Source organism: Penicillium mononematosum (assembly GCF_028829835.1).
Source record: "Penicillium mononematosum strain IBT 11891 chromosome Unknown utg000003l:1.0-8172316.0:1.0-8177699.0, whole genome shotgun sequence".
Taxonomy (NCBI): Eukaryota; Fungi; Ascomycota; class Eurotiomycetes; order Eurotiales; family Aspergillaceae; genus Penicillium; species Penicillium mononematosum.
The window spans coordinates 1,598,169-1,621,698 of NW_026643273.1; the positions used below are offsets into that span (position 1 = coordinate 1,598,169).

At 49.1% G+C, this 23,530-nt stretch overlaps 11 protein-coding genes across 11 annotated transcripts; 6 read left to right on the forward strand and 5 right to left on the reverse strand.

The window, feature by feature from the left end:
* Positions 1–38: 38 nt before the first annotated feature.
* vp16 (tethering complex subunit VPS16) lies at positions 39–2,884 on the reverse strand. The gene is made up of 7 exons (XM_057292312.1): positions 2,717–2,884; positions 2,562–2,668; positions 2,381–2,509; positions 1,828–2,321; positions 1,672–1,766; positions 348–1,618; positions 39–295 (listed from the first exon to the last, which is right to left on the reverse strand). The coding sequence occupies exons 1-7, from the start codon at positions 2,856–2,858 to the stop codon at positions 47–49; spliced, it is 2,487 nt and encodes an 828-aa protein (XP_057147123.1). The 5' UTR covers positions 2,859–2,884; the 3' UTR covers positions 39–46.
* A 201-nt stretch (positions 2,885–3,085) lies between these two features.
* On the forward strand, positions 3,086–4,534 carry N7519_005537 (uncharacterized protein; the record flags this gene model as incomplete). Its single annotated transcript, XM_057292313.1, has 7 exons — positions 3,086–3,229; positions 3,278–3,421; positions 3,481–3,624; positions 3,677–3,799; positions 3,861–4,016; positions 4,103–4,257; positions 4,318–4,534. The coding sequence occupies 7 exons, from the start codon at positions 3,086–3,088 to the stop codon at positions 4,532–4,534; spliced, it is 1,083 nt and encodes a 360-aa protein (XP_057147124.1).
* A 316-nt stretch (positions 4,535–4,850) lies between these two features.
* N7519_005538 (bestrophin family protein) lies at positions 4,851–5,843 on the reverse strand (the record flags this gene model as incomplete). Its single annotated transcript, XM_057292314.1, has 2 exons — positions 4,851–5,253; positions 5,317–5,843. 2 exons carry the CDS (start codon positions 5,841–5,843, stop codon positions 4,851–4,853), a joined length of 930 nt encoding a protein of 309 aa, XP_057147125.1.
* Positions 5,844–6,590: 747 nt separating this feature from the next.
* N7519_005539 (uncharacterized protein) lies at positions 6,591–7,201 on the forward strand (the record flags this gene model as incomplete). The annotated part of the gene is made up of 2 exons (XM_057292315.1): positions 6,591–7,067; positions 7,118–7,201. The coding sequence occupies 2 exons, from the start codon at positions 6,591–6,593 to the stop codon at positions 7,199–7,201; spliced, it is 561 nt and encodes a 186-aa protein (XP_057147126.1).
* A 451-nt stretch (positions 7,202–7,652) lies between these two features.
* Positions 7,653–9,425, reverse strand: N7519_005540 (FHA domain protein; the record flags this gene model as incomplete). Its single annotated transcript, XM_057292316.1, has 3 exons — positions 7,653–8,237; positions 8,287–8,383; positions 8,437–9,425. 3 exons carry the CDS (start codon positions 9,423–9,425, stop codon positions 7,653–7,655), a joined length of 1,671 nt encoding a protein of 556 aa, XP_057147127.1.
* A 1,475-nt stretch (positions 9,426–10,900) lies between these two features.
* vac8 (protein anchor VAC8) lies at positions 10,901–13,079 on the forward strand (the record flags this gene model as incomplete). Its single annotated transcript, XM_057292317.1, has 6 exons — positions 10,901–11,137; positions 11,269–11,389; positions 11,449–11,562; positions 11,625–11,870; positions 11,929–12,678; positions 12,748–13,079. Coding segments are annotated over 6 exons (1,800 nt in total), but the record flags the coding sequence as incomplete, so codon positions are not given.
* A 538-nt stretch (positions 13,080–13,617) lies between these two features.
* Positions 13,618–14,349, forward strand: N7519_005542 (exosome non-catalytic core subunit CSL4; the record flags this gene model as incomplete). The annotated part of the gene is made up of 1 exon (XM_057292318.1): positions 13,618–14,349. The coding sequence occupies one exon, from the start codon at positions 13,618–13,620 to the stop codon at positions 14,347–14,349; it is 732 nt and encodes a 243-aa protein (XP_057147129.1).
* Positions 14,350–15,228: 879 nt separating this feature from the next.
* Positions 15,229–18,845, reverse strand: N7519_005543 (GTPase RIA1; the record flags this gene model as incomplete). Its single annotated transcript, XM_057292319.1, has 6 exons — positions 15,229–15,608; positions 15,731–16,044; positions 16,104–17,624; positions 17,680–18,620; positions 18,698–18,718; positions 18,783–18,845. The coding sequence occupies 6 exons, from the start codon at positions 18,843–18,845 to the stop codon at positions 15,229–15,231; spliced, it is 3,240 nt and encodes a 1,079-aa protein (XP_057147130.1).
* A 391-nt stretch (positions 18,846–19,236) lies between these two features.
* Positions 19,237–19,766, reverse strand: N7519_005544 (DUF4604 domain-containing protein; the record flags this gene model as incomplete). The annotated part of the gene is made up of 2 exons (XM_057292320.1): positions 19,237–19,682; positions 19,739–19,766. 2 exons carry the CDS (start codon positions 19,764–19,766, stop codon positions 19,237–19,239), a joined length of 474 nt encoding a protein of 157 aa, XP_057147131.1.
* A 459-nt stretch (positions 19,767–20,225) lies between these two features.
* On the forward strand, positions 20,226–21,902 carry N7519_005545 (uncharacterized protein; the record flags this gene model as incomplete). Its single annotated transcript, XM_057292321.1, has 5 exons — positions 20,226–20,249; positions 20,324–20,368; positions 20,419–20,854; positions 20,914–21,377; positions 21,436–21,902. The coding sequence occupies exons 1-5, from the start codon at positions 20,237–20,239 to the stop codon at positions 21,900–21,902; spliced, it is 1,425 nt and encodes a 474-aa protein (XP_057147132.1). The 5' UTR covers positions 20,226–20,236.
* A 399-nt stretch (positions 21,903–22,301) lies between these two features.
* On the forward strand, positions 22,302–23,530 carry N7519_005546 (putative RING finger domain protein; the record flags this gene model as incomplete). Its single annotated transcript, XM_057292322.1, has 3 exons — positions 22,302–22,442; positions 22,527–23,324; positions 23,384–23,530. 3 exons carry the CDS (start codon positions 22,302–22,304, stop codon positions 23,528–23,530), a joined length of 1,086 nt encoding a protein of 361 aa, XP_057147133.1.

Below are 23,530 nucleotides of genomic sequence, written 5' to 3' on the forward strand. Positions count from 1 at the left end.
CCCTGGAGCGGGCCTGTGTGATACATGTTAAACATCCCTAGTGCGCTCATTTCCTTGGCCTTAGTTGATTGATCATGCGCTCAATTTCGGTGGCCGCGGGGCCAGATGCTTTAGTGCGGAGGAGTTCCAGGGTGTTAAGGTCTTTAGTCTTTTGTGCCTCTTCTCCGGCCTTCACGATCATACCGCACTTGACCCACATCTCGATTCTCTCAGCAGGGGACAAGTGGGTGCACTTGGGCACGAATCCTGAAGCAAGTTTTGTGTTTCCAGCACCCAAAATCTCGTTGTAGAAAGGCTGTCTTGTGTGAGCGTCTATTCCAGTAGATTAGAATTATCGACTGTCTTACCTCCCATCCGATTGGGGACTTCTTGAGTTTAGCGATTTCCTCCAGTTCGCCCCAGTCACGTTTAGCCACCAACGCCCTCAATCTCAACCACCAAAATGTTTTCTCAGGCATCTTGAATTCACTTTGGATTTTGTGTGCTCTTTTACCGTAACCACCCCGGACAAGTCTGTAGACTGTCTCGTTGAGACTAAGACCAAGAAACTCGCTGTGGTCTGCCAGGTCTTTATCCAATGCGTCTTGGGCTTTCAAAAGCTGGGAGGCCTCAGTGACTAATTTTTGGTTTAACACCACTGTCGGTTCCTTGGAATCAGACAAGAGACGAGATGCTAGGTGGAGTTTCTCGGTTTGGCGTGTCAAATCTGTATCGCGTAATGCTTCTGAGAGTAGCACGTTAGCGCCATCAATAGGTCGATCATCTTGGTAGAAGAGGTCTTTCAGTAGTTCGATGTCCTCGCCTCGTGCAGCAGTCTCCACAAGTGCAGAAGCCATTGGGCGGGTGTTGATCATTCGGAAGAAGCTTGCCAAAGGGAGCTTGCTCTTAAGATGCAGAAGCACGTAGTTCACCAAGTCGTCGTCACCGCTCTCAACTGCTTTATCAAGAGCAAGCTCATCTTCTTCCATGTTCAACAGCAGAGGAACTTGCTTGCCGGCCCGTGGTTCATGGTTGAGCAATTTGGTAGCCAGGTGAGATCGACCCTCGTCATAAGCAGCTTGAGCGATAACTTCAAACGAGATTCCCGGCTTTCCATCGAGTCTTTGGACAATAAGCTTGCAAACTGCTTCGTCATCAACAGTCGAGACCTTCACTTTTTGGCTTGCCCAATGTACATAGATTTTGTCTGCGGGAATCTGTAGGTATTCTGATATCCGTATTGCAAGCAGATATTCATGCCGGCTGATTAGGCGCTCGATGAGTCCTTCCGGCGTGAGGCGCAGGTATTGTTCGTATGATAACGGCAGCCCGATCTTATAGTCTCTCAATGCTTTGAGAACGCGTAGTTTTTCGGTCATCTCAACGAACTCATCGCTATTGTAGAGTTCAAGGACGGATTTGCCAAACGATGCAGCCTTCAACAGGCGCTTCTGCCAGTAGGCGTCGAATTCATGACCCGCTGCTTTAATGCAAGTGTCAACTGCTGATGGTAAACTAGATCGGATGCGCTGAATGTTCTCATCAGCCTTCGGCGATTTTTTCTCCAGTTGGTCTACCGAATCCAGTAGCACGGAAGCGGGAGAAGACGATCCAAGACGGAATATCTCTTCAGTAACACCTAGAAAAAATTATCAATGACAGTCTGCCTGTTTCCTTGTGATGTTAACTTACCAGCGACCTTGTGTACGAATTCGCATGTGTCATTAGTTATGAGACGAACCCCGTCAAACTCTGGTACGACATGGACGCGGCCGTCGTAGTAGTATCTAGGATGATTAGGGATGATTAGACAGTGCTCGCACATATTACGCAAAAGAGACCACTCACTTTGATGCGACTCCGTTGGGCCCAACAAGATGAATTTCGTCCTCCCATCCAAGGATGACAGCATCATCGCCACACCAATTCACGGTATTTGGCGGAACCCGAGATTTTGAATCATATTCACTGAACTTGTTTTGGAAGTCATTGCTGACTACCCATAACTTCCCCTCTGCGGTGAAAAGCGCGACAAACCGCCCTGTTGGGGACACACTAATGTGTTTAAATGGACCGTCTTGCAGAATCTTGTCTTCTGCCTCTGTTGAATCGATTAAAAAGACGGTCTTGTCAACAGCCAACAAAACCTCAACAGAGCGTGAGAGCGTATGGGCGGGTGGAATCAAAGCCCACGATGACACCTCGCCTTCTGGACAAGGTGCCAAGAGCCGCGGGCGCGGCTCGTCATATTTGGATACAGCAATTAGCTGGTTATTGGACAGCAATGCAACGAGGCCTGATGACCAAAACTGGCAGGCTCTCACGCCATACTCTTCGGAACCCTGTCACATTGTTAGTTTTTTGCACAGTATGGCTAGGGCAGGCAGTTGAAGGGTCTCACATTTCCGAGAGAGAAGGATGTAAACTCGCCGTCCAATCCGAAGTAGCGTCGCACTGTTCCGTCCTCAGAGACGACCAGGAGCTCTTCCTTATCAGACCAGCCTAGTCCTCGAATAGTGGCTTGTTCCCACTAAAATGAGTTAGTAGATTCATCATGATTCGGTCATAAAGTGCAAACAAACGTTTATACGATTGATTTTCTGCCCAGAGCATGAATAAACATCAATGGTGGAACGTGAACCCTGTCCATCGCGAAGCCTGAATGGCTTGCTTTCATCGCGATAAAGTGCTGGTATCCATGTTAGTCCAGTTCTTCGGTTCTCCAATGGAGACTTACCAATAGCTCCTCCGTAGGGGGCGCCCGCGACAATGTAGTTCTCTAACTCGACGTCGTCCTCGAAGATGGCGTCATACACGGCGATTTTGCGATAAAAGCTGTCTCCAACCTTTTCCCAGTTTGCAAGTGGATTTGGTGGCATGACTGTGGATTATGATCACAAACGAGGCACTGAATCCTCTACCTGGGCAGTTGTTGGATGTTCGAGCTGTTGATCGGGAGAACGGGGGTAAGGTGCGCTAGACCTTATCGGGTGGTCTTGTCGCCTTGGTCCTCAGGCGGAGATTCCCCACCACAATCCTCCCGAGGTCGACTTCTTTTGATAGTTGCTGCATCTTCATTGGCTAACTCGGTCATCTTTTTCAAAACATGGACTACACAGATCTTGCCGATATTGCTCGGGAACTATCTGACCTTGAAGTTGCACTTTTACTGTGCCTTGTTGCCCGCGAACATTGCTTGATCGAGACCACCAGCCACTGTATTAATGACCTTGCAAAAGAACTTGCCTTAGTATGTCAATGCACCTAGGGTATTAAGATGATGTCTAATGGAAGACAGATTGGCTCAACTACATTTAATTACTCATACTGCATCCTTGACTGTTCATCTGAAACATCTATTGACGAGATCTTCAATAATGTTCTCGCCCCGGATGCACGCGCAAACTATCGCCCATCGCGTCCGTGGTTGAACACCGAATCAGTATGTTGATATTTCAAGTACTTGATATGACTCTCATTGCTATAGGCTAATAGATTTAGTCAAGCAAAAGTTCTTCCTATAAGAGTTTTGGGGATAGCAAATCACCAGCTCCCTTATCACAACTCAGCAATAACGTTGTCAACATTGTAGTGGCTAAGAACTTCAATTTTGTCAGCGATGATATCCAAATGCACATGCTGCAGGTATGTATTACTATCGATAACCCAGTAATGACAAAGCTGACATGCGGGATAGTTAATGCGATCTAGGGAGCTGGTCACTGAGAGCGGGACCCTGAGTGCGCCTCAAGACTTCCTTTTCGTCCCTCTTGTGGCACGAGATCTCGATCAGCTCCGACCACCTTTGAAACCACATATGGTAAGTATTATTTGTGCACGTCCACATTCTGGTTGTTTTACTTTAGCTAATGCCGCAGTAGAATGACAATCTATTGATCTCTCATTTCCACAGCCCGGAGGCTGGGTATACCTATCTGGAAGAGAATGACTGGCTTTCAGATGGACAACTATCTGCTTCCTCCGTTATTCATACCTCAAAGGGCAAGGAAACAAAGAATGCTACGGTCAGCCCGTTAGTAAGTTCGATGTCACTCAAGTCCACTTCGATTTTAGAATCACGAATTGAGCATAGCAATCTAACACCGGGCTTGTGAACTTATAGGTGATGGATCAACTTCGAGAAGCAAGTGCATCGGTGAGCACGAGCGCGGAGGTCGTTCGATACGTCCAAGACATCGTTGTATTTCTGCGGCTCAGTCGCGCTGTTGCGGGTGGCGTATCTGCCAATGCAAATATTCAGTTTTCTCGATTTGCACAGTGAGTCCGGCTTATCCTCACTACTTACGTCTAGCTCATCTTGTTTATTTTGCTCTACAGACTTCTAGCTCCTCTGCATGGTATCGACTATCTGACTCCCTCCATCGTGGCCCTAGCCGCCAGAAAAGTCTTTCGCCATCGCATTATTGTCACTCCGCCTGGCGAAGACCGCAGTCTGCAGTATGGAAGCAATTTACATGCGGTGTCTGATGTTCTCGCTGATGTGACGCCGGACTCAATACTGGATGGCGTTCTGGCACTCGAGCCACCTCTATGAGATTCCAACGCACATGATTAGCTACTCTTGATTACTGCATTAGATACCCAACCGATAGAGATTCCAAACTTGTGTGCTTATAAAAATTCAATCGGTGGCGTCACATCCCACTATGTCAATTCCAGCATCCGCCTACTGTGGAACCAGCAATTTCGAGTCAGCTTGCGACGGTCATCGGTATATTTAGTCCAAAAATAGGACTACGTGGGCTTACCTCCGTTAACAGATACATTGATGTTTCTAGCGTTAAGTCAAGGCTATACATGTAGATAATCGCGCCAGCAATACACCCGATAGATATTACATATCGAAGCTTTCACCTGCCAGTACTTGGCCTCAACCTCAAGAACAAGTCTGGAGGTGTATACTTCCCATCCGCGCTTCCGTTTCCAGCTTCAGCCTGACCGGGCGTCAAACATAGATCACCGTGAACTGCGCCAGCGGGCTGTGCTCTTAATGCCTCCATGGCTTTCGAGTGCGTGCGCCACTCAGACAAAACAACATCGATTTCAGTCTTGGAGTCACCAGCAATAGCATCCATCTTGATGTCATTTCTGTCGTAGCCAAAGGGATCTTCCAACTGCGAGCCTATTCCCTCAATGCCATATAGCGTGAAGATAACAAGGCTGACAATGGGGATGGCCCACCATCCCATCTCATCGACCATAGCAAATGGTAAAACACAGCCAAACAGAGCGAGGACCTGCTTTTGGTGGATCCTAATTTAACGTCAGTAATTAAAACAAGGCTAACTCAACACGCATTGGAGCCATAAATCTTACAAATGAGCCACTGGGATCGGAGTCAACTTGATCGTTTCCATCCTCCCATATGCATCAGTCAAGGTATTCAACTGAGCCTGCATCTGACTAGCACCTGGCGCAGGATACCACCCACGCTCTTCGCCCCGCTTAATAAACCCATCAATGAAAAAGGTCAGCTGGAAAGGGAGGCCTAGTCCCTCATCTTCATGACCCTCAAGGCCCGCAGGTAGCAGGTTGGCATATTCGGGGTTATAAAGGGTGGATGGATGCACGTTCAGAACCTCGTCGACGGAGTTACCAAAGACCCAAGCAGCGCCCCATTCAGCGCGTAAATGGTTTTTCACGGCATACGGGATAGCCATGAGAATGCGGATAGTACGCTCGATATCCTCACGCTCTGCGGCGGTGGGTGGTCCCCGCTTTGAGTTGTAGCTATTTGTTGCGATTGTGCGGACAAGATTGCGCACGCAGGTGTTCAGTGTATTCATTGCGTTCCGCCCATCCCAGAATCGATTGTAGGATGTTTGGTTGCGGAAGACAAGCATTAGACCTACGACAATAGATAAAGATGGGATCTGTTTTGCAATGTTTAGTTCCTGTCTCGTTTTGTTGATTGGAGAAAACATACGATGGTGCTAGGTAGACCAACAGTCTCGAATACGAAGGTGTCCAAGTAGACAATCAAGGCTGTGAATACAGCATGCAGAAAGACCGGGACTATTATGGCACCATGGATTGCACCTTTAATGAAGCGAAAAACAAGTGGCCATCTGCTCAATATTAGCACATTCGAAAGATCGGGAGATATCGATTACGTAGTTCACCTTCTTGGTTTTGCTCGCGTAGACAGCCGATGGGGATGGGTTCCACGCCGTTGGTGATGGCCTTGTATTGTGGTGTTTTGGCGACTCAAGGTTGGAGTGGGTGGCTCGCTGAAATTTAACCTCATTTTGTTTAGATCTGAACCGATGCAGATCGATTGTGAGGCTGACCTCTGTGGATCTCGGGAGACGGTCGTATTGGGCTCTATCCAACCAAGCCCTCAGATCCGAGAGAGATTGAAATCGGGTCCAGGATGTCAACATTCCAAGGTTGAAAGCGGGTCGACTCTTTGGCTCCGGGCCCACTTGGCGTTTCTAGCGCTATCAATCACGTGGTAGTATATACACCAGTTGGCTATTTCAATGGCAAGTACACAGCCAATAAGGCCTCGAGGGGAGCCATTAATATGAAAGAGGGGTAGGGACAAACTGCGCCTGTTCATTCCACAACTTGACCGCTGAAAAATTATCATGGTCTCCTTACTTGATCTACCAGCCGAGATTCGCCTGGTAATATACACATATTTACTAAAGCCAAATGAATATGTGAAGAGCTATCGAAAGCTGAGGGACCAATGGTCATCAGCAGGCAGTGGTCCCCTTTGCACGATTCCTCGACCTTATGTGAAGCGATATACACCATCTATTCTTCTCCTCAACAAAAAGATTACTATAGAGGCCCTTCACTACCTATATCGAATACCACTCGACCTCTACGGCACTCCCAGCACATATTTCGTCATGCGTCAGATGGATATCACAGAATTCATCAGCGAGCATTATCTGCGGAGAATCCACCATGGTGTTTTACGACTAAATCATGCCAACAAGCATTTTGTGCTTTCGCTCTTAGACACATGGGGTGCCGAAAACCGGCTAGAACGACTCGATGTGTATCGGCCCAAGACTCAACTCGACAGTCAACACTGGAAAGTTGTGGAAAGCAGGGTGAGTTATCTCGTTCGAAGACCTAGGATAACTTCTAATGGCTGTGATAGCTCTGGACCTTCTCGAGTATAGTTCCGGTTGTGTTCCATGAGGTCGATGATCCGCTTAAGGCAAAGGCATCCAGGGCTACCTAGGTATGTAGGCAGACAGGGAAAAGACTGCGGTACGAGTAGACGAGTCAAGCCGAACGTGTCATTGCCTAGTCATGATTAAAAAGAAGAACACCCCAAGGATAACGAAAGAATGTTCCTGGTTCATCAGATGTGTCGAGATTCAAAACAGCAGTCTAGATCTCGAATGGGTATCAGTAGATTTTGGGACAGGGGACAAAGGAGAAAATAGAACGCTGGGCCGCCATGACGAATCAAATTAGATGGAAGAGGTAAACGCTATTGGACAATGCAAACGGTGTACCTGGAGTATGCACCCGAAGAAACCAATGCAGGCATGATAGCTTGATGGTGATATCGTAGAATGCTCAGATGATAACCCCCTACAGGAGGGTAGATGCCAAAAAGAATGATAAATATTTATTATAAAGCTCAAAGCCCTTGTTTTCCAGAAATTAATCCGATCCGAAGCCACTCATTCTGGCATTCCTGCTCGGCCATCAAAGGCCAAAGGGCCCGAGTCATTTCGTGGAGTCAATGGGTTGTCGTCAGATGTCGGCGTGTCGGATCGTAGTTGTGATGGCCGGCCAGCTGGCACACTAAGTGGTTGTGTCGGTTGCCACCCGGGAATATTGGTAGTGGCGCTGCGGGCAAGGTCATCAGAGCTTGAGTTAGGGGCTGGCGAGGCTGAGCTTCGAGTGTCATCCGTTTGCTGGTCGTCTTGTAGATGCAGGTTCTCAACATCGTTGGCCAAGTTTTCTTCTTCAGCGAGATCTCCGAGCTGATCGGGCGGTCCTTGCACGCTGTTCATGTCGACCACTGAAGGCACCTCCGTTTCGGCCTGCTCACCAGAGTCATTGGATGCCCTATCTTCTGCCGGTTCCTTCTCTCGCTTTTCCTCCGGGTCATTCGAGTCGTCGACCTCGGCGCTGAGATCGGTGAATGCACGGCAGTTGGGGCATTGGAACATTGGGTAATCGGGAGAGTGGAGTAAACGACTGATGCATTTGTAATGCCAGACGTGCGCGCAGGCTGCCATGAATAGACACTGGTAGGGCCGCTTCATTATAGTTAGTAGATGCAGATTGACAGGAAAGGAAGGAACGAACCAAGACAGAGCCAAGGCAAATCGAGCATTCACGACAACCCGAATAATCAGCCGTTTCACCCTTGCCCAAGTTTTTGATCAGGCTTTCTGTGTTTTTGCTGGAATAATTGTTAGCGTCACACGACACTCGGGACAAAACGTAGGATCTCACTTGAACTCGTTAGGCTGCTGCTGCCAAGATCGATTACATTCAACCCTAATCCGAACGCATCGGAATATCATTTCTTCTCCCCCTCGGAAGTCGATACCCAACTGCACGATATCGCCGTCTTTGATGGAGTACAGACGGGACACCATATTCGGCTGACTCAAGCGCATGTGGTTCAAAAATGTTCCTGAAGAGCTACCAACATCCTTGATATGCCATTGTCCATTCACGTACAAGAACTCGCAGTGTTTCCGGCTAACAACCTTCGACTTGAACCCCACGGGGGCATCCGAGGGTTCGGTCGGGTTGGGGAGAGGCACGCCATCGCGCTCCGAGTATCGACCGACGCGAATAACACAGCTCTCGGATGGCAGGGTTCGGGCAACTGGGACGAAAGGTAATGAGGGCCTCGAACTCTGGAGGGAGTCTTGGTAGGGAAAGAATCGAATGGTCGCTTTGGTCTCTGATTTCGAGGGAGTCACCTGCCCATCTGCAGGAGCGCTAGTGGGCTCAGTCGCATTACTTTGAGCAGGGCCCGGTTCAGGGGATGGGGTAGACTCCTGGGAGTTGGTTGTAGCACGTTCTAACGTGCGAGGTGGCGGACGATGGACGGCCGAAATACTCCTCAGGCGCGCCATAGAATTGGAGGGTTGGGCAAGATCGTTGGAAGGAGTAGAAGCGGCGGACTCGGTGGAAGATACTTGGCTATTAAGTTCGGTACCAAAGCCGTAACTCGGGGCGGGCGCAGAGGTGTAACGAGAAAGGGTTGGGTGGTCACTTTCAGGACATGGGGAAGTTGTGGAGTTCGTTGTCGGAGAGATGGAGTCCGGATTCGAGGACCGCCAAGGAATTCGACTACTCAAACTGTGTCTATACGAGCGCTGCCCGCTGGGCAAGGACAGATTCTGAGTGTAGGTTCGTAAACTGAAGCGGCGCAGGCGACTGGGGCGACTGTCAGGTAGGGAGGTGGAGGCGGTGACTGAAGTAGACATGGATTCGATTTGGCGACCATGAAAGAATTCAACAGACAATCAAATAGTGCCCAGAGAATCAAGAGGGCACCGTCACAGGTAGGATCTGCAACTGGGCTGATGCTATACAATTGGGGGGGTTTACCAAGGCATCATATGATTAGGGTAAAGGGATGATCTTAGAGGAAATTCGAGAAGGCGAGATGAACAAAGAAGTGAGAGGAAACCCAGCAAATTAGATGAGAGAGATACAGGAGAGTTGGGAAGTTTAGCCCTTTTCGATGAATTGTTTTTTATATACTCTCTTTCTCTCTTGGGGTTTTGGCTATTTGCCATCGGCTATTAATGCCCTGACAGTCAGCATTCCTTGGCGATGCCATTTCCCCGCATACTTATACTAGTAGACGACATATGGAGGTAGTATAGATATGTTTAAAGGAGTATACCTAGGTAGAATACTACTACTATTTATGCAAATCATATAGAGAATAATAGATAATTCATGAAGATAAACATGAAGATAATAATATTCCCATATACTGACTCTATATGCATACTATAGACTGGCATGGCTTAAGGCATATTTAAGCATCCTTACTTCATGTACAACATACCTAGGTAGAAGTAGGATGTATAGTTAAATGGTCCATACTTCCATATAACCATGTATACTCCTTATATACTTCATATTTGTTAGATCTATATTGAAATGTAGAAAAGAGCAAGGAGTTAACTAAAAGAAACTAGTCTGAATTATATTCCCATCCTACTCTGTAGCATTCCGTGTGATACACTTTAGTACAGATTCTGATATCCAAAGATTAGCACTAACATGACCCTATCCAGATGTGACTCTATCTGGTGATCATCTGCGTCACTTATAGAATCACAAGAGCAAAGGTGCTGTCTTCATTGGTGTATAGTGTTGCACGGACCCTAAGGGAAGTGCACGTTAGACTGAGTAGGTAAAAGGGCGATATGTTGATATAAGAAGTATTTTACAGAGTAGAAGCAGTATATAGATATATACATGTTGTACAACATACTATTGTACCTACCTACATGTAGGTATTGTACCTAGGTACTTCGCAGGTGCAGGTTGATCCCCTTTGCCGGATTGGTCAGCACAGAGCTCCCCCGGGCCCCCGGGGCCGATGATGTATGTGTTGGAGCTGTTGCTTGATTAAGATGGAAAAATGATTGTTGAAACCATCATTCGGAGATAGTAAATATCATATAGAAAAAAAAAGAAGAAGAATAGTTAGATAGAAATAGTCAATTTGATAGATGTATAATATAGAAAGCCATTTAATCTCAAGTTTCTGCCTGAGGAGACTAGTTCGATCTCTCCCCCTCCCTTAATGAAACGCTTGGAACTTCCTTCCTTCAAGCATCAGGAGGCTTCCCTCCAAAAGTGACCTCTTTTTTTTATCACGCGGCTTTTTGTGTTTCCTTCCAAAGCTTCGACTTTATTCGACTCCCTTAATCCTACCTTTCCCGTCTTTCGCATCCCTCTCCGACCTCACCAGACCGCGCCCGATGCGGGCCTGCTAGCCAGCATGAGTGGAATTGCGACTGCCTGTCTGTCTTGCTTTTCAGCAGTAGATCGATGGTGTCATATTACAGCATGTCTCGGTCCCATCGGAGGTCGCTCTCGAGACGGTATCTACGAAACCACCCTGGCCGATAATGAGCGAGAAGCGGTATCAGATCTTCTGGGCTACTTGGAGAACGTACGTGCTGGACAATTCATCATTCTACATCGCTACCTTTCCCTTCCCTGAATCAGAGTCTGATACTTGGTCCGCATTCACTTGGGTACCGCCATGCCTCGAGCATACCGCTAACTTTCAACAATGTACAGCGCGCGGAGACCGACTTCTTCCACGGCGAGCCACTGCGAGCCTTGAGTACCCTGGTTTACTCCGAAAACGTCGACCTGCAAAGAAGCGCTAGCTTGACCTTTGCTGAGATCACAGAACGAGGTACGTATCGCCGCCTGGATGGCGATGATGCAATAGCTGACCTTTCATCTTATCTCCAGATGTGCGCGAGGTCGATCGCGATACCCTCGAACCTATCCTCTTCCTACTTCAAAGCTCAGATATCGAAGTTCAACGCGCTGCTAGTGCAGCGCTGGGAAATCTCGCCGTAAATGGTTGGTCCCCATCTTCGTCACTTCCTTTCCCCGCTTTCCACATAGTCACTAACTCGGTGCAGGTGAGAACAAGGTCCTGATCGTCACCCTCGGGGGGCTGTCTCCCCTGATTCGCCAGATGATGTCACCCAATGTTGAGGTACAGTGCAATGCGGTTGGATGTATAACCAATCTCGCGACCCATGAGGAGAACAAGGCCAAGATTGCTCGCTCTGGCGCTCTAGGTCCTCTCATTCGCCTGGCCAAGTCGAAGGATATGCGTGTCCAGCGAAATGCGACGGGCGCATTGCTCAATATGACCCATTCGGGTAAGCGATTTGGATTGATACATCTGGAAAAAGGCTGTTTCCCTAACATGAAGACCAGATGACAACCGACAACAACTTGTCAATGCCGGTGCCATTCCCGTGCTCGTGCACCTCCTCTCATCACCCGACGTAGACGTTCAGTACTACTGCACAACGGCTCTTAGCAATATCGCCGTTGACTCGACCAATCGCAAGCGACTCGCCCAAACCGAGTCGCGCCTCGTGCAATCATTGGTTCATCTTATGGACTCATCCACCCCGAAAGTCCAATGCCAAGCAGCGCTCGCCCTGCGCAACCTCGCCTCTGATGAGAAATATCAGCTTGAAATCGTTCGGGCGAAGGGTCTTTCTCCACTGCTACGACTTTTACAATCCTCCTACCTTCCTCTGATCTTATCCGCCGTCGCTTGTATCCGCAACATTTCTATTCACCCTCTTAATGAATCTCCTATTATCGAAGCAGGCTTCTTGAAGCCGTTGGTGGATCTCCTAGGCTCGACTGACAATGAAGAGATTCAATGCCACGCTATATCCACGCTTCGTAACCTTGCTGCTAGCTCCGATCGCAACAAGGAACTTGTTTTGCAGGCCGGAGCAGTACAGAAGTGCAAGGATTTGGTCCTCCGTGTTCCCCTTACAGTCCAATCTGAGATGACTGCTGCAATCGCTGTGCTGGCCCTCAGCGAAGAGCTAAAGCCGCACCTGCTCAACTTAGGGGTCTTCGACGTCTTGATTCCTCTGACAAACTCCGAGAGCATTGAGGTGCAAGGCAACAGCGCGGCTGCTTTGGGCAATCTGTCCTCGAAAGGTACTCTACTTTCCCCTTAACCCTCCCTGTCTTTCTGCGTCCTGTTATCATCTGCTAACAAAACTGCAGTTGGCGACTATTCAATGTTCGTTCGCGACTGGGCAGACGCCAATGGTGGCATCCATGGCTACCTTCATCGCTTCCTTGCCAGTGGAGATCCCACATTCCAGCACATTGCCATCTGGACCCTCCTCCAACTGCTTGAGTCCGAAGACAAGAAGCTCATTGGATATATTTCACGATCCGAAGACATCGTGCATCTGGTCAAGATTATCTCCGACAAGAATATCGAGTCGGATGAAGAAGATGTGGATGAGGGTGAGGGTGAGGTCATTACGCTCGCCCGCCGCTGCCTTGAGCTGGTCGGAGCCGGTCCTAAGCAGACCCTGGTGGAAGCTTGAACCCTCCCTTTCGTCTGATTATCCCACCATTGTCTTATTTTTCGGTCCTTTCTGTGTCATGTCAGGCTTTCTGTGTGACTCTTGTTGTTTTTCCCGCCAAGGGGTATTGTATGGACATTAAATCCACCTATTCACTTTTGTCAGCGGGCATTTGGAGTGATACGGACTTTTCTTTTTATCTTTTCTGTTTTTGTTACATGTCCATGGTATTTCTGGGCCGGTGCTGCTGTCTCTGTTGTTTCGACGCATACACTGTTTATTCATGCTAGATATGGGCTCTATAATTAATTGCCTGCAGACAGATGGTCTTTTCTAATGAAAAATTGTAATCAGATTATGTAGTTGGAAGTATTTGAAGTACATCTGTACCTGGTAAGTATCTAGTCGAGAACTAAATAGTGTGGATACAAGCTGTGTGCGGAATAATATAAGCCCGAACCGTCTTGTAGCTCCCTAAAAAAAAGCTCCAGAAAACTCGCTGCCTTTGCAAACTCCAGACCTATTCCACTCAAAATTGGCCCAACCCCAATTTTGCAACATGGCTTCCCTACCACCTCTCGCTATTCCAGGGCAACGCCTCGGCTCTTTATCCACGTATTCTGCAGGACCCGGCACACATGTTCAACAATCCTTCATCTACGCTTCCATTGCCGGTCCTGTGGTTGCAGACCCTGCACAGCCGAAGTCACAGACAAGACCAACCCTCAGAGTTTCACGAGGCATATCTTCAAAAGACCAAGCAAGCTCAACTCCAGCTGTTCCCGCTGTGATGTCTAAGCCCCGCTACAACACCCTCCCCGCCGTTGACTCCATCGTGCTGGCACGAGTGACCCGCGTGCAGAAGCGACAAGCCACAGTCTCCATCCTCGTCGTACTAGACGAGTCAGCAACACAATCTCAAGACCAATCACGAACAGCCTCAGATAATGATAATGTCGCCTCCATCCTCACCTCTGCCGCCAACCCAGAGAACCACAGCAGCACCGACGAACTGCGCTTCCAAGCACTTATCCGGAAGGAAGACGTACGGGCTGTTGAGAAGGACCGTGTCGTTATGGATGAGATGTTCCGCGTCGGCGATATCGTTCGCGGCTCCGTTATCTCGCTCGGCGATCAAAGCTTTTACTACCTCACTACTGCGCGCAATGATCTCGGTGTTGTCATGGCTCGCAGCGATGCTGGTAACATGATGTTCCCTGTTAGCTGGAAGGAAATGAGAGACCCTGTCACTGGAACTGGCGAGCAGAGGAAGGTCGCCAGGCCGTTCTGAGGACATCCAATTGTTCGAACTCGGTCCCCCTCATTGCGTGGCTTTTGACTGTCTGAATAGCCAATGGCTTCATACCCTTTATCTCTACTATTAACTGGCCAAACAGCGGTTCAAAAAGCAACAATCAAGCCGACTCTGCCCCGTCCACCCACATGTCCGTGGCAGATCTGCTCATCCTCTGAGAGCATTGTCTTTCTACACTTGGGATACATACATAGGTGTCAACAAAGCTCCCCACCCCAAATCCTCACAGGAATGCCTTTCAAGTCCCCGCACTTGTTCCATACTCTCAAGCAGCCGCATCCCGCTTGAGCATGACGAGTTCCATGTTTCACGAAGCTGGGCAGCGCCCCGCGTTTGACTCGAACCAATTACGCCACTGGTATCATGGACATGTGTATTATTGACATTTGATAATGATTTCAGAATAAAGATACCCAACGGAGACATGATTGAAAAATCCATGTCATTTCCGCCCTTCCTTTTCCTTCGATTCTCGACTGCAGCCTGCCATACTGTGGTCGCTTTTTCCTTCCCACACTCCTCTTTCCAAGTAGAGAGGCGTCAATGCCGCTACTCGTAGACCCTACTGGGTAACCCTCCTTAGTATACACGGTCGAGACCTATGCCATGTCGGACTGTGTTTGTCAAGAGAGGAAGATTGAGGTTTTTCTTTTGAAGAACACGCAGAGGACTCTCATCTTCTGTGAACCTCCAATTATAAATCTGTCTTGTCCTGCTAGTGTGACTCGACAGAGGTAGTCGGAGTAACATCCCCAACCAATCCATATATTCTATCCAATTTACTCTACAAGAAACTCCAAATGAAATGCAAATAAATCTCCCATTGGACTCATCAGAATAAATAGTACACCGACCTTATTTCTTCAAAGTCTTCTGCTTCTCCGCATCAATCAACTTACGTCCCTGGACAACCAGGCCCTTGCGAGTGCGCACAGCATCCATATACCGCTTAGCAACATTTTGCTTATCCGCAAGCTCACCCAGATCCTCAAGTTCTTCCTCGGTAGCAGGCACCCAGAACGGATCCTCGTCGAGAGCCTCGAAGCCTGCGAAGATCAGTTGCGGTTGCGCGACGCCAGACGTCCGCTTGCGGATCTCTTCAGCGAACCCGAACGACTCGGCTACAGGGAGAAGCGCCAGGATCGTGAAGAATGGAGTGCCTTCTTTCATTATTTCGGAGAGAATGCGGCCTCGGCGGCGCGTGATTACTGCGTAGACGCGGCCTAAGACTTCGGCTTTTGAGGTGAAGATAGTGTGTTAGTTGTGAGTTTGCCATTTTCGAGCGGTACATGTGATGGCGAGGGAGTATACTGGGTAATATGAACGGAAATGGAAGGGAAAGGGATGAAATACTTACTGGTCGCTTGGATCTCGCAACTATACATTGCGAGCATGATTCGAGGACTCCAGTCCAGGAAACCGGCCGAGATACCTTCACGAACCAATCTGATTGACTCGCCTGTCAATCGGCCCATATCGAGCTCGTCACCTGAGCTAGACTGCACAGATAGGTCTTCCAAGAACACGGCCACGCCTTGCATAGGCTCCTGGCACAAGGGGCCTTGGCCTGTTGCGAGCTGGAAGGCGTACGCGATCTTGTCGTTGAAGTCACGTACGAGTAGTGCTTGGTGGTTGGCACCGTCAATCTGGTGCTTGGTGTCATCGGCCAAGCTAGAAAGGAGATGTTAGATCCGAACGATATGTGCAGTGCTTTTTGGCGCTATACTCACAATTTCTCGCAGGTGTTGACAGCAGTTGCATCAACTAGAATGTTGGGGCCGACTCTCCGGGGCCCGAAAGCGGTAATTCGGTTGACGACGTTCTTCCATAGCTCCTTATCTTCCTTGACCTCGTCATTGAACAGCTTATCTAGTCCTTCACGGAACTCCTGCTTGGAGAGAATGTGGCCTTCAGGCGCCTCGCCAGTACCGTCAACGGCAGCTTCAGCTGCGTTCTCAGTCTCCGTCTTGGCTTCGGCCTCTGAGCGCTTCTCCAATTGGAGTTGCTTGATAGTTCCGACTTGTTTGGCCAGGAACTCCGTCACGGCCGCTGGCATCGGAACCACGCGCAGACGAAGCGTCATCTGCTTTGAAGCAGAAACTGTCAAAACAGCTCCACGTCCAAGGTCGGGATTCTTGGGTGCAGCCATCTCGGGGCCGTGGACAATAGTTTCACGGTAGGGCACGATCGCCTCGCCGGTCTGGATTTCGCATCGAGCGAAACGCTCCTTGAGATCCGTTACACAGCGCTCCAGGTGCAGTTCACCCGCTGTGAGGATAACGTGTTCACCACTGGGGAGCACTTCGTATTGCGCACAAGGATCACTCTGTTCAAGCAAGCGCAATCCAGTGACCATTTTGCCCAGGTCAGCTGGGTTGACTGGTTCCAGCGCGACTCGGACGATGGGCGGCATGCTCAGCGAAACACCAGCCAAGTTGATACTTCCATCCAGTCGGCTGCAGAGGGTGCCTGTCTTCAACACGTGGCCTGCAAGACCTCCAATTCCAAATACCACACCGGCTGGTACGGACCTGAGAGGCTCGAGAGCTCTGCCCATCATCAGGTATAGGTCTGTGACTGTGACTTTCTTTGGCTCCGGGCTGGCGTGTGGGTTGGCTGGGGAGAACTTGGGTGGGAGGACATAGATCTCATCTCCAACCGAAAGGGTTCCGGAATAGAGACGGGCAAAACCAATAAGATGATCAGGGTCCTCCTTCTCCACTTGCTCTTCTGGCTCCTCGGTCGTTTCAGTGATCAATGAGGTGGTCTCGAAAATTGATGTCATGCGCTCAAGATCATCTGCCTGTCCATTACTGCGGGCTTCTGCCTGCATCTTTGCAATCTCCTCCCGCTTGCGGCGCGCAATTTCCATGGCTTCGTCCGCAGTCATGGTACCTTCGCTACGCTTCTTGGTAGATAGAAGCTCACTCTCCGGGATGGCGACCATCTTGCTGACGTATGCCACGACGGGCTCTTCAGGCCCTGTCTTGAAATCCACCATAGCAGTCTTGATATCATCGGCAATGAAATCAGCGCCAGGGGATGTTTTGATCATTTCCGGTAGTCGAGCGGCTTGCGCAGTGGGCGGACTGGGGAGATATTCAATGACTGAAACCAGCAGGGCAGTAGATAGTGGTAGCCATTGAGAGAATAGTGCATTCATAATATTCCTAGGGTCACGTCCACGCAAGACATATACCGGGATGTTAATGTTGAGTGACTTGGTGATCTTCTCCAGTAACACTGGGTCACTAATAAAGGTCAATATTAGTGTTGACACAATAGTTTCGTCCATTGTCGACTTACCCTTTGCCCTTGTCTCCACCCGTGGTGGCTTGATAAGCTGCCCAAATGCTATCCAAGACCAATTGAACGAACATGGGCTTTAAAGCACGTCCCTTCAGATGCTTCACACCCAAGACGCGTTTAGTTTTAGGGTCTAGATAATAATCACCCCAGAGCACTTTCTCCAGTACTGTTCGTTTGATTCCGAGTTTCTTCTCGTAAATGGCGGCGAATTGTCGGATTGTGAAAGCCCAGCCATCGACGGCACTGCAGAAGATGACGTTATTTTTCTCAGGTGCAAAATAAATATCCTCATCATCGCGCTCCTCAAATTCAGTTCCCTCGGTAATGCTTTGTGCAGATTCATTGTCTGCCGACGACTTTTTGTTATCTTGGTCCCGAGCAGCGGCAGCGTTGACACGGTCCTCCATACGCTCACGCCACTGCAAATCTTCTTCCATGCGCTCACCCTGGTAGAAACTACCGATGACAGCATTAACTTGTTCCAATAGACGACTAAGATGCGAGAAAGCCTCGGAGGGGCTCATCTTCAGCTCTGTTACCAAGCGGTCCATCTTGTTAATAACTAAGATCGGCTTCAACTGCTCAACCCAAGTCTGTCGCAGGACTGTCACGGTCTGGCTACAGACACCTTCGACTGCGTCGACGAGCACAACTGCACCGTCGCAAAGACGGGATGCGGTGGAGACCTCACTGCTGAAATCGATATGGCCAGGCGAATCGATTAGGTTGATCAGATACTCCTTGGATACTGGCTCTGCGTCCGGGCTTGGACGGCGCAGCATGGAGAAGAATAGTGAGATAGCTGAAGACTCCATCGTGATACCCCGAAGCTGCTCATCTGGACGAGAGTCCAGGTAGCGGATCTTACCGGCCAGCTTGGGTGAAATGATGCCATTCGTGGCAATAAGACTATCCGTTAAAGATGTCTTGCCATGATCCTGAAAAGTTCAAAAGAAAAAGGTGATGAGTATTTTAGACTCATGAACAAAATTCAGTGCAAATTTCTTTGACTTACAACGTGGGCCAAAATGCAGATCTAGTTGAGATTAGTATAAAGCCCTGACATCAGACATCGGAGTGGGATGGAGGGGCACACGCACATTTCTTATGTCCTCGGGCTTCCGCTGTAGGCGGACCAGTTGGTCGATATTAACCACAGGCATCTTGGCTGATACTGAGACCAAGAGCAGGTTGTTTGTGAAAAAAAATGAATGTAAGGCAACTGGATCCCGCGAGGGAAAAAAAAGTTGCAACAAAAAAAAAAGTTGCTGATAAAGGATGCGCCCTTGGCCCAGACCTTCAAAAGCACTTTGATAAATTATTTCTGAACATGAATTTATATCTTATAGACTGGCCACCGATATTAGTACCTATATATTCTTCGATAGACGACCATTGACCTAGACAGTATCTATTTCTATGACGGTATACAATTCCCGTTGTGTAATCCCTGTTCTATTGACTCATCATGAGTCCTTAATGCTTTGCACTGAGTCAACACTCCACAGCCTGGAACCTGGCACAAATACGCTAATTCTCAGCCCTATCGGACTCTCATTCCTCGTCAAAGGAGAGCTTGATCTTCTTGGGCTTCTTAGATTTCTTCGAAGTTACCTTGGGCTGGACTTCTTCGGTTTCGGCCTTGTCTTCACCCACCACTTTGGCCTGTTTTCGTTTTCTCTGGCCTCCAACCTCAGTGAGATTGTTCTGTTTGCTGGTGGAAAGTTCTGTTTGGGTGTTGTTTTGATCACCAGTGGAGTTGTCCTTTGCTGAATTGCTGGCCTCGTCCTCTCCTTTCGGCCCGCTTTCATCAACTAATGCTTTGTATTCCTCCTTAGAAATCACCTCGTTACTTTCTTCGTCGAGGTAGGTAGGCTCGTCATCGTCGTCCTCATTATTAACCTTGAGTCTGGTCGGTCGTAAGGCAGGCCGCTCCAAGCGACCAGTGTTGTCTCCATACTGGCCCCGGAGCTTTTGGAGAAATGCGGGCTGCTTTGCATCTGTATAAAAGATCAGAATGACATAAGACATAGTACAAAGGTGTGAAGCAACATACCATATTCAAACTTCGGGTTCTTAGGCATGGTGGGAATGCTGTATTTGCTTGCTAGCTTTCGAGTGAAGCTTTGTACTTGTACTTCCTTTTGCCTATTGTGTAGATAATTGAGGGAAATGCATTTTGTTCAATCAAAACAGAGAGATAGGTTTTTCCCTATGTGCAAAAGCAAGAATTGGAGAATTGCGAAAGTCGATAGCTGCTGGGCTGGCCTATACGGTGGACTACTGTGACCATCCATTCTCTGAATCTGGTTGGCTTATAGTACCCACCGCTTTCCTCTCCGCCTTCTTCAACCTCATATATTATAGGGGAAATCGCCATATACTTTTCTGCTGGACATTTTTGCCAGACTTACGTCACCGCTGGTCGCAATTTTCCGTTCCATTACACCGCCCGCAGCTCAAGACGCTAAACCGCAATAGGACACATCGAAAAGTCCAGCCGCTCCGCGTCAAGTCCTCTCCATCAACCCTCATCGACCAACCTCAATTAACTATGCTTTGTGCTAGTGAGTAGCCTACTATTAATTGCAATGTTGTGCTCTTGTTTGAACCAAAGATTTTAACTAAATTTTACTCGCAGTCTCCGGAGAAGCACCTCAAGTGCCCGTCGTCTCTACCAAGAGCGGTAAGTCGAAATCACCTTGCGCACACGACATTAATCTCATAATGAAATAGGCAGTGTATTTGAAAAGCGCCTCATTGAGGCATACATCGCCGAGCATGGCAAAGATCCTGTGAACGGCGAGGAGCTTACCACCGACGATCTGATCGATCTCAAGTCGCAACGCGTTGTCCGACCCCGACCCCCTACCCTCACATCCATCCCGTCTCTTCTCGGCGTGTTCCAAGAAGAGTGGGATGCTTTGGCTTTGGAAACCTTCACTTTGCAGCAAAACCTGGCACAGACAAGGCGCGAGCTAAGTTCGGCACTCTATCAGCACGATGCCGCGGTGCGGGTGATCGCACGTCTGACGAAGGAGAGGGATGAGGCCCGCGAGGCACTTTCGAATGTTTCCGTTGGTGCCACTCGCGCTGGAGGCGAAGCTATGCAAGTGGACTCCACGGGCTTGCCCCAGGCAGTGTTGGAACGGATTGAGAATACACAGGCAGCGTACGTGGAATCGGTGCTTCTACATTGCATTTTTGAATGGACGGCTAACTATTGGACAGGCTGCAAAAGACTCGGCGTAAGCGCACAGTCCCTGAGGGCTGGGCCTCAAGCGACGCTATCTCCACATTTAAACCAACTGAGGCCTCTGAACCTCTCTACCCCGGTGGCCGTGCTTTGTCTATCAACTCCACTGGTGAGTTGGCTCTTGTTGGCGGTGTTGACGGTGTGGTTGGTGTCTATTCGCTGTCCCAGAAGAGTGTCGTACAGACCCTCAAGACAGATGGCCCAGTCACCGGTGCGACATGGGCAGGAGACAAGGTCGTTGCTGGTTCCTCTACTGGCTCCGTCAAGGTCTTTGAGAATGGCGCCGAAGTTGCAAGCTTCGCCTCTCATGCTGGTGAGGTGACTGCTGTCGCAGTTCACGCTACTGGTGATATTGCTGCTTCTGTTGGTGTCGACAAGAGTTACGTGCTTTATGATCTCGCCACGAACACTGTGGTTTCCCAGATTTTCTGCGATGCAGGTAAGAAGTCACCCTATGGAACACATAGCCAAGCGCGATGCTAATCACTTTTATTCAGCTCTATTGTCTGTCAGCTTCCACCCAGATGGTCACTTGATCGCGGCCGGTGGCGCAGACGGACAAGTCAAGATCTTCGATGTCAAGACAGGTGCCGCTGCTGCGGACTATGCCATGTCTGGCCCAGTTAAATGCCTGTTCTTCTCTGAGAACGGTACTTACCTGGCGGCGGTGGCCGCGCAGTCCACCACTGTATCGATCTGGGATCTCCGCAGCTCCAAGGAAACCAAGGTACTCGACACTGGAAGCCAGGTTGAGTCAATCTTCTGGGATTACACTGGTCAATTCCTCTTGACTGGTGGGCCCAGCGGCTTGACTGTCCAGCAATACTCCAAGGCCTCCAAGGCGTGGTCAGAGCCTCTGCGGAGTGCAGTCCCTGCTACCTCAGTTGCTTGGGGATCATCCGCTCAGAGTATTGTTGCATTGAATGAGGCAGGTGTGGTCACAGTGCTCGCGGCACAGTCATGATTGCCAGGAAAATACTGTAATATTAGAGCATGCTATCCTCTGAATTTTCAATGGTGTTTGTTTTGAAACTGCAGCTCTTGATACGATAATATTCACAGACAATGGATGGATATTCACAAGGAAAGTTAGTCATGAATGAAAAGGCCTGATCGTGAATTTATATCTTTTATTTGCTCAAATATAGCTATGAAACCTGTGTGAAATACTTATAGTGGATAGCAACAAATCTCTACCGAAAATGATTTAAATATCTGCTGCCAGAGCCACTTCGTCCTGTCAATTTTGGAATCTTGGAATGCGCTCAACGGCACTTGCTCAGGCAAACCTTACTAATGAGCTGATACCGCCCTATAACATTGGCAGAAGTCGACCGCCTTTCGACTCGGCCTAGAAACAAAGATGGATTCCAGTCTTGCCATTTCACCTCGCTGGTGGCCTTCAATTTCCCCTTTTTTCTCGAAATACCATTCCTTGACTCCAGGCATAGGCCCTGATATGAATGAAAACTCTGGCGTCCAGTTTATGGGCGCCAGGAACAAGGTAAGCCTTCATCCGCCGTGAATCGGGCGGGGCCCTGATCAGTATCACCAAGAACCGAGCTCACAAGATCCCTATTTCTCTCAGCGGACACGTCGTGACATGCCCACGGAAAACAACGAAAGCGGTGATGCCGCTTGGGAGCAGCACTTTCACCCCCGCCGCTCCGACCATGCTCGATCTGAATCTACCCGTTTGCCACCCAGAAGACAAAGAGATGGGTTCGACTATCGACGCCCGGTGATGCTTTCGCCTGGAGATAATGTCGTGATCGACTTGACAGATGGCCCGGACTCTCCCCCTCAACGAAATGTGACATCATTCCCCGGTCCTCTACATACCCCACATCCGAACCGTCCGTTACGATTTCCACGGGATTTGATGAACCACACGTCTACCGCAACTGATGGCCCTGCTGTAATTGATCTGGAAGCGGAGCCGGATCCAACAGATGTTTCGCCGAACAGTGCGGATGTTCAGATCGTTGGGTCTTCTTCCGTCAGGCCGAGGCCAATAGAACCCAGATACTTGGACAACCACGGTATTCCAATGCACTATCCTACTCACACACTTCCTCCTCACACACGCCGCCGGAGACTACCTCAAGGTGTGCCATGGTCCTCGTTTCGTCGTCAGGGCGTCAGTGATTTGGAGTTGCTTCACTCTGCCTACATTCACTCTGAAGGCGTTTATGGTCTAGATCTGCCTATTCAGCCGGTGCAACCGCCTCGTCGATCATCGTATAAAGGACTAAGCCCAGCACCGGAAGGATTCACTCGGCTTTTAGCAGAAGATGACGTGCCTCTCTGCCCGAACTGCCAAGACGAGTTAGGAGCAGGAGAAGGGCTGAAACAACAGATACATATTGCAAAACCATGTGGCCATGTGAGTATTGTCCATCTTGAGCTGATGAAGTCCATTGCAAAGACTAATGGTTTTGTCAGGTCTATTGTGGCGAATGCGCTGGGAATCGATCCATTTCGAAGTCTAAAAAAGCAGCTTCGAAGACAAAACCATTCTCAAAGTGCCAGGTAGCAGGTTGTAATAAACCTGTGAGCAGCCCGACAGCCATGTACCTCCTTTATCTGTGA